The 9,023-nt window shown below is 43.4% G+C and overlaps 1 protein-coding gene across 1 annotated transcript; it reads right to left on the bottom strand.

The window, feature by feature from the left end:
* Positions 1-5,736: 5,736 nt before the first annotated feature.
* Positions 5,737-7,206, bottom strand: LOC142427508 (lysine-specific demethylase 4D-like). The gene has a single exon (XM_075532747.1). The coding sequence runs from the start codon at positions 7,204-7,206 to the stop codon at positions 5,737-5,739; it is 1,470 nt and encodes a 489-aa protein (XP_075388862.1).
* Between the last annotated feature and the right edge of the window lie 1,817 nt (positions 7,207-9,023).

Below are 9,023 nucleotides of genomic sequence, written 5' to 3'. Positions count from 1 at the left end.
GAAGAAAGCTGATGGACTCCCCTTAGAAAAGCAGTTCTCAACCTGTGGGTTGCGAACCCCTTGGAGGGGGGCGCGTTGAATGACCCTTTCACAGGGTCATTCGCACTGTTCATAACAGTAGTAAAAAGGACGCAAAAACATTTGGAGAAAGATGAAGGACAAGGAAAATATGAAGAAAGCACCCAAGGTTTTTTTTTTTGGTTTTCAAATAATTTATTGATGGTATATAGAAACATAATGAATTTTTTTCTTTAACTTTTTTTGTAATTTGGATAAAAGTTACCAAAGCAGACTGGTTTTATGCTGGAGAATTCATACATACTTTGATTTGTGACATTGATTGCATTCCACACAATGTAACTGCATCTTCCCTGTGTTTGCCTTTCCATTTGCCCTTGTTTCTTTTTAAATATTTAATTAGGGGCTCATACAACTCTTATCACAATCCATACATATACATACATTAATTGTATTAAGCACATCTGTACATTCTTTGCCCTAATCATTTTCAAAGCATTTGCTCTCCACTTAAGCCCTTTGCATCAGGTCCTCTTTTTCTTTGCCCTCCCTCCCCGGTACCCCCTCCCTCATGAGCCCTTGATAATTTATAGATTATTATGTTGTCATATCTTGTCCTATCTGGCATCTCCCTTCACCCCCTTCTCTGTTGTCCATCCCCCAGGGAGAACGTCACATGTAGATCCTTGTATTCCGTTCCCCCTTACCAACCCACTCACCCTCTACTCTCCCAGTATCGCCCCTCATACCCCTGGTCCTGAAGGTATCATCCACCCTGGATTCCCTGTGCCTCCAGCTCCTATATGCACCAGTGTACAACCTCTGCTCTACCCAGTCTTGCAAGGTAGAATTCGGATCATGGTCGTTGGGGGGGTAGGAAGCATCCAGGATCTGGGGGAAAGCTGTATTCTTCATCGGTACTACATCACACACTGACCGACTCATCTCCTCCCCTAGACCCCTCTGTGAGGGGATATCCAGTGGCTGACAAATGGGTTTTGGGTCTCCACTGTGCACTTCCCCCTTCATTCACTATGGTATTTTTTTGATGATGCCTTATACCTGATCTCGTCGACACCTCGTGATTGCACAGGCTGGTGTGCTTCTTCCATGTGGGTTTTGTTGCTTCTGAGCTAGATGGCCGCTTGTTTACCTTCAAGCCTTTAACACCCCCAGACACTATCTCTTTTGATAGCCGGGCACCATCAGCTTTCTTTGCCACATTTGCTTATGCACCCGTTTGTTTTTGGTGATCGTATCATGGAGGTGTGCACCCAATGATATGATTTTTTGTTCTTTGATGCCTGATAACTGATCCCTTCAGAACCTCATGATCACACAGGCTGGTGTGTTCTTCCACCAGCATTTGTTGTGGGCTTTGTTGCTTCTGAGCTAGATGGCCCCTTGTTTATCTTCAAGCCTTTAAGACCCCAGATGCTATATCTTTTGATAGCCGTGCACCATCAGCTTTCTTCACCACATTTGCTTGTTCACCCACTTTGTCTTCAGCGGTTGTGTTGGGAGGGTGAGCATTATAGAACGCCAATTTGATAGAAGGAAGTATTCCTGCATTGAAGGAGGAAAACACCCAATCTTAACCACGATTCTGTTTCCATGCTGTTAATTGCCCAAAAGGAGGGGCTATTTGTTTACCTTTTCAGAGGCAAAGGAGATAGATAGATTTCTCTTCAGCCAGCAAGTCCCAGAAGAAAGGCAGTTGATGATGTGACCTGAGAGTTAAGAAAACAGCCCAAAGACCTCTGTCCTGTTACTGGTTACCCAAAGCATCAACGCCTCACAGACTCGTGAGAATAGCAATTGCTGCCTACTGAGACACTTCTACCATTGCTGATGTTGCCTAAGGAACAATCTGGGATGCTATTATCACTGAACATTTTATACACTAGTGAAGGACTATTGAAACAGTCTAAAGGGTCAAGATTTTGTACATATCAATTAATGCTAAAGTGATTGGAATGTAACTGATTTCTGTGTAACCCTTGATATAGTTAAATTTCATTGTGAAAACCTGGCCAATAAACACATGTGGCATTAATGAAAGGCTGAGAGATAAATGACTCTGTGAACCTTGCCTTTATAGTTCTCTGGTCTGTTTCTTTGTGATGGTTGGATCAGAGTGCAATTGCCTTAGCCAGTTTCCTGCTTTGTGAGGGAAACCAGCCCCTAACACATCACCAAGGGTCCAGTAGGTGCAACTGTACAGTGATAATAAGTAAAGATTATAGTAAAGTTATAGAGAGCATGAGAGATAGAACAGAGATTGAAATAATGGAGTCAGACACATTTCATGGTGGCATGCTCACACGCTCACCTCAGCCTCAGTTGGTGATCCATGTGGAGAGAGAGCAATATTTATTGCTACCGAGGCATTTATATTCTCTTGGGACACGTGAGACCCCTAATTACAGGTGAAGACATATATCACAGGAAGGGTTGTGCTATAGGTAATACAGTAATGGTATGGGGGTGTTTTAGGGGTATCCACGCAATAGGAAGAGGAGGGACTAGGAATATACATGTGACAATGTGGGTAGATCCTAGCTTCAGCGTGGCAGACTAACTTTGGATGTCACTGATCTGGTTTGACCTCTTCCTGGATCACTATAGAAACCATTATGAGTAGGTTGTAAACCCGCCCTGAAGGGACTAAACTGATAGCCACAAGCCATTAGGGAGAAGAAGCCCACTCTCCTTAACAGCAGGGAGTGGGTTCTACTTGTGGTGGGACCAGACAGTAGTCTGGCAACTGACTGCCTTCAGGGAGGTACCTGGCCAATCATTTACCATTAGCTGCAAGCAGTGTCCTAAGTCTAACATATATTTGAGGGAGGCTTGAGAGACATCTTTCTGTTTCCCACAATTCCCCCTTTTGTTTTATAATACAATTCAAAAGAGCCACATGGGCGACATGGTTATTCTCTATACATTGAAAGCTGTCGATGTGAAACTTCATGATCCAATTAAGATAGCCAAAAATTCAGGTTTATGGAAAATATTTTTAATTCAGGCATGGGGGATAAAATCCCCGTAGGCCCATCTGGTACTGGAGGAAGGTATGAGAGGGATTGGATGCTGCAGCGGGAAGAAATAGAGCCAATAGGAATGTCTGCTTCTATAGGTGTGTTTATACCTTGCTTAAATACCCTCAAGCTTGTCCCTAAATTCAATTGTTTGGTTGTGTGGTCGAGGATTAGTATGTAGGTGTTGGATCTATATTGAGTTCATTTTTGTATATGATGTGAGGTATGGACCTTGTTCCATTCTTTTGCAGATGGAAATCCAGTTTTTCCAACACCATTTGTTGAAATGGGTATCCCCTCTCCACTTAATGGGTTTTAGTCCTTTGTGAAAGATTAGGTGTCAAAAAAAAAAGATTAAGTGCCTATAGGTACTTGGTTGTATTTCTAGGTTCTCAATTCTACTCCTTTGGTATTCAGATATACCATCGTACCAGGCTGTTTTAAGTATCATGGCTAATTATATATTTTTAAAGTTTTGTTTCATGTTTAAATAGTATTTTATTTATCCTGTGTCTCTTTCCTTTCTGTACTAACCTTACTAATTTCAGAGGTTGATGTTTATTCCCCAGGGATACTGTAGCAGAAAACCACAAACATCTTGAAGGAAGCCTGACTAGAATAGTTTCCCGAGAGCGGTGTCAGCAACGCAGGTGGAGGGCACAATAAACAGTTTTGGGGCTTATTGGTCAATCTAAAATCTAGATCTTTCAAAGGATAAGTGTTTGTTCTAAATGCAACACGAACATATCTGAATTTCTTCTATGTCTCATAGTTCCATGCAGCGTTGACTATGGTAAATTATAAATACTTGGGCCTAAAACTGATGTTTGTTCAAAAAAAATTAAATAAAAACGAATCCATATCTGTTTCAGTTTTACTTTTTCACCTCTTATAATCACTCAGATTAATGGTTAGATCTGATGAATAAGAAATTTGGGGAGTTTCTAAAGTGAGTTTTCTGTTACCTCTTTTGATTAAGCAATTGGGTGGGGGCAGGGGATGGGTTCCTGTAGAGAAAAAAAATTTTTAAGAGTCTTTCAAGAAAGAGAGAAAATTTGCCACACTACCCTCCATGACAGGCTCTCTGATGCTTATTTTTCTGGCTGCAGACCTGAAAACAGGCTTTTAAATACATGAGTTGAAGAGACAATGCCAACAGGGGTATCAAGAGTTTCTGGGAAATGGAGTCCCAAGTCAATGCCAATGTGTGATTTTATGAAAAAGTGACTCCAGGAGTAATTTCAGCTCAATGATTAGATGGGAACTCTGGGCAGTAGCTCTCCCCATCATTTGACTTGTTGTTTTGCTGTGGTGGTGTTTTGTTGTACAATTTTCTTCCATTCCCTCATGGACTACTCTGGGAACAAGGACAGACTGTTTGGTGAATTCATTGGGACCTAGCTACTTCTTTCTCTCTGGCTATGTGATGAGTCACTTTGTTTTTCACATACCTCTCATAGTCAAACTTTCCAAATGTGTTTTAAGGTATTTTATTTCCTTTCAGATACACACTAAGAACAATGAAATTAATAATCACAAATAGGTATCCTTGATCCCCAAACGGCAACAGACATCATTCATTCAAAGGTGCAGTTTCTACGTGAGCAATTGCTTGGTTGGTGGGTTGAAGGGTGGCCACGTCAGAATTATTGGAGTGTGTTAAAGGCTTGAATTTCATTAGAAGGTCTAGTTGTGACCACCGGTAGAAGACCGGGTCAGCGCTTCGGAAGTGCAGATGGATTGAGCCTCAGATTCTGAGCATCGTCCAATGTTGGCTCCAATTTTTGTGAGGACTAGGTTAGCAGTTTGAACCCACCTCCTGCATTATCAAAGAAAGACTTGGGAATGGGCCTCCTTAAATATTAGCCCCAAGTCCAACTTTGAAACAGTGGGTCTTGATCACTGAGATTGCCATGTGGAGAGACACGCTGGAAAGCAATGGGTTTAATGATTTCTGCACAGGGAGTTCTTTTCAAGGACAACTCCCAAACCTAGGAAGAATCAAGGGACACACATATATCCAGTTGGTCTGTGAGTCCTTAGAACACATTTTAGTGGAGTCCATAGTCTGAGCAAGTATTAGGCAACCTATCAACATGGCACTGAGAGGTCAAGGATCACCACAGATTACAATTAAATCACCACAGATTACAATTCCCATGTTGAAGATTGGCTGGGTGTGTCTCTGTTTCATGAAGGTGAGAGATAGTCCAAGGGACAATCACATTTGACAAAAACTTCAGTTTAGCTAAACTCACAACAAGAAGATCTTTGCTGGTGACAACCTTTCAGGATTTAGGAAGTGAAGTTCCATCGAGTCTGTCTCCAAGGATCTATGTAAGTAGATTTGCAGAACCTCATCTGAGGGCAGGATTATAGAAGGTTAAGGGGGTCCATAGCAATAGCACCGAGGGGAGTCCAGAGGTGCCATACTGTGCATAGAGGCATAGCAGGAGAATATTTTAGAAGTCAAAAACTCATTAGGAGGACTCAGCACAAGCATGTCCGGGAGATTCACTGAGATGTTGTCCAGTGACTTCAGGCAGGGGCCAGGGTGCATCAGAGAATCAGGACTCAGTGGGGGTCCCATGGGCTGAAGATCGGGGTCACAGCAGCACCGAGAAGCTTTAACAGCATGCTGGATCTCAAATCTCCGAGGGCCAGAGTCATCTGTTGATTATTGATTCTCATGCAATGCCTGAGTGGGCAGGTGTACAAATGTGCTTGCTGTGTGGCTCTTGGCCCTGGACTTCACAGACTGCTGGTGGGCATCGGAGTCCCGAGGACGCCTAGTGCGAGTACCCTTTAGTGAAGCCTGGAGATACTGGGCAGATGGAACTGAGGTGGGAAGTAGGGAGACACTGGATCCTGTAGGACTGCTACCCATGAAGGTAGGGTCCTCAGGCTGCACAGTAGAGCTGTCTGCCCAGGAGTGGGTTGTGGGACGAGGACATACCAGTGCACAGCCCCCAAGCCCACTGTCTGCAGCCAGAGTCAGAGAGCGACGCCTGGCCCTGCGTGGCTTAAAGGACCGCAGACGCCCCTTGACCATCGCACGAGTCCTGGCTCCCTTCCAGGCCGTCCACTCCGGGCTGGTCAGTGCTGTGTGTTCCACGTGGTCCACGGAGGTGCGGTCCCTGCCCTGTTTCCACAGCTCATAGCGCTCGGGTTGCAGAATGCGCACGAAGGCGTCCATGGGAAATGTGACCCTGGCTTCCCCACAGCTGCACTGAGAAGCAGCTTTACCGTAATTAACCCAGCGCAGGGTGGCAAAGTTGATGGATTCCGCACAGTTGAAACCGTGATTGAAGCCAGCGTGGTAGCCGTAGGGCAATGTGACCATGAACTCGCCTGCTCCCTGGGTGATCCGACCAACAGGAATGCCGTTCTCCCTGAGGACTCTGGGTGAGATGAGGGCCACCTTGTGCCGCAGGAAGTTCGCGCAGCCAGTGGAACTGCCAGGGAAAAGCTCCCTGGCCAGTCTCTCCAGGCGGGCTCCATGCTCAGGGGGCACCGCATACCACGTTTTGGGCTCCCCGAAGTGCAGGTAGTTGATGCTGTACAGGTCCATGTCCTCCGTGTGCCAAGTGAAGGTGGTCTGCCACAGGCCAAAGTACAGGTAGGGGGTATTGACGCCTTTGATGACAACTCCACACTCCTGCTCCAGCAGATCCTGGATCGTCCCCAGGTGTCTGAGGTTCCAATGCTCAGTGTTTTCACCAAATAAGGAGCCACATACTCCAGCCCCATAAATGGGAGAATTGTACATGCGGCTCTTCCAATAGGTCCGCTCCAAATCGTCAACATCCCGGTGTGTGGGAGTGCGGTATCTGTCAGTGTTGGCCAAGTGGCGATACTCCTCCACGGTCATGGATTTCTTCTTTTTATGGTATTGCAAAAAGACACCTGTTTGCCCAGTAGTTACCTGCTGCACAGGACTGGCTATGAGGATGTCATCCACATCGTCATAGTTCTCTCTGGCTGTCCACTGTTTGGGTGGGATTATCTTAGCCAGGCCTGCACGAAGGGCACCTTTGGATTCCATGTAAGCAATGTATTTGTTGAAATCCTTAAATTCTTCCATGGTAGGCCGGAAAGTCATGATTTTAAGGCTTGAGTTCTGGCTTCGATAGTTCTGGGAATTCATGGCTGCAAAATAAAGTCAGAAAACCCGGTTCTTATGGATGTTCTGTGTATTTGGGATGCTGTGCTTTTGTTTCTTTTTCTGTCTGAAAATCTCTTGCAGTGTATTGATGGCTCTGTGAGAGCAAATGCACTCTCCCCAGGCATGCTGATTGACCAAGGGAATTCTACTATGATGGACAACTATTGTTTCCCTCAAAGAGACAGGATTTGTGCACATGGAGTGGGTTTTCCCAGATTGCTCCTGACTCATTATGCTGCTCTGGAAGTTTATTCAGTTGGAAGGGTGTCTCTATCTGTTGATACTTAGCTTCTGTTGCAATCCTGGGAAATTTCTAATTCCACTAACAAGGAGTGTCTCAAGGGATTTTTAAAAAGTAAATCTAAAGACAGTAATTCAGTAACATTCAACAGAAGTCAGGGGTGTCAAACTCAATTAAAATGCTTGCCATGTGGTGCAACAGGCAAGATTAAGTGGGCCACATCACATTTACAAATTTTGTTGAATTTTTATTTTGAAGTGAGGATTCAGAAATATGGATAGGATAATTAAAACCCTATATAATTGTTTTTATTTAAACATTTGTTTTATTTATAAAACTAAAATTATGCTTTTAACCGGAAATTTGCCAGCACTTTCCTTCTACTAGCTTTCCCTTGCCTCTTATGGTGTGACCGGAAAATATAACAAAGTAATAAAAAACACAAAATGTTGGACAGCTGACAAATGTGATGCACAATCGTAATGGCTTCCCTTTAAAAATGTTAACTAGCATTGCCGCTAGGTATGACTCCTAACAGCATATCCTCGAATCCTGTTTTTAACCTTTTCACTCTTAGGATCTGTTTTTATTATGCAATGAGAGTGGCAGACATCGCTTTAAAACGTTACCGGAAATGATCGTGTCTAGAAACGTCCACAGGCCTCCAGAAAAGGCTTTGGGCCACCTGTATAGTGGTCTTCTGTAGTTAAAGGGTTAAAGAGGGAATTGTGTGTACAGTATTGCCTCCATCTCCCCTAAGGGCTATTTTCTTTATAACAATTTTTTTCTATTTTCATTTTATTTCAGAGAATTTGGGGCCACAAAAAATTACCTGAGCAGTCGCAGGCAGCCGGAAGGCCACCAGTTTGACACCCCTGACATAAGTGAATGTTATGAGAAGTGCTAGTAAAAAATCAGGTGAATAAATATAGCCTGAAGATGCTAATATCAAAAATCACACTTCATGTAAAATATGAACCAAGACAACTAACCAGACAAACTCACTGACATCAGTTTCACCCTGTAACACATGGAGGAGGTGTGCTTCTGTTTTCCTCAGGCTGTAACTCTTGACAAGTGTTAAAAGCCTTGTCTTTCTCCATGGAGCGACTGGTCCTTGGAACTGCTGGGTTGGCAGCCCAATGGGGCTCCAAGAGGGCTCCAATACAGGACAGAAAAAGTGAACATTTCAGTGAACTTCATAGGAAAAATAAAATTTATGTAAAATGACTTCAACAGTCAACTTAAAACTGGATGAATTATCTTTAAAAATTAAGCAACAGAAATATAATTCATCAAGCACTTTCAGAGAAACATGCAATAGCTATCCTGATTAACACTAAAAGCTGAACCTTGGAAAAACAAGTAGAAATACAGAAAACTTTAGCTATGAAAGATATTTGTATAACCTTATGTGTTATACGGAGACCTGAATGTAGTGAAAGTTCTCAAATATTGTGTTACCATTGGGATGATTGCCTCTTAAGTACATAGTATTTAGAAATAATGACCAGCAAATTTGAAACTCAGTATTGACCATAATGGGCAGTCCAATCTA

This window comes from Tenrec ecaudatus, chromosome 15 (genome assembly GCF_050624435.1).
Source record: "Tenrec ecaudatus isolate mTenEca1 chromosome 15, mTenEca1.hap1, whole genome shotgun sequence".
NCBI classification, from domain to species: Eukaryota; Metazoa; Chordata; class Mammalia; order Afrosoricida; family Tenrecidae; genus Tenrec; species Tenrec ecaudatus.
This window is presented reverse-complemented; position numbering and strand designations above follow the sequence as displayed.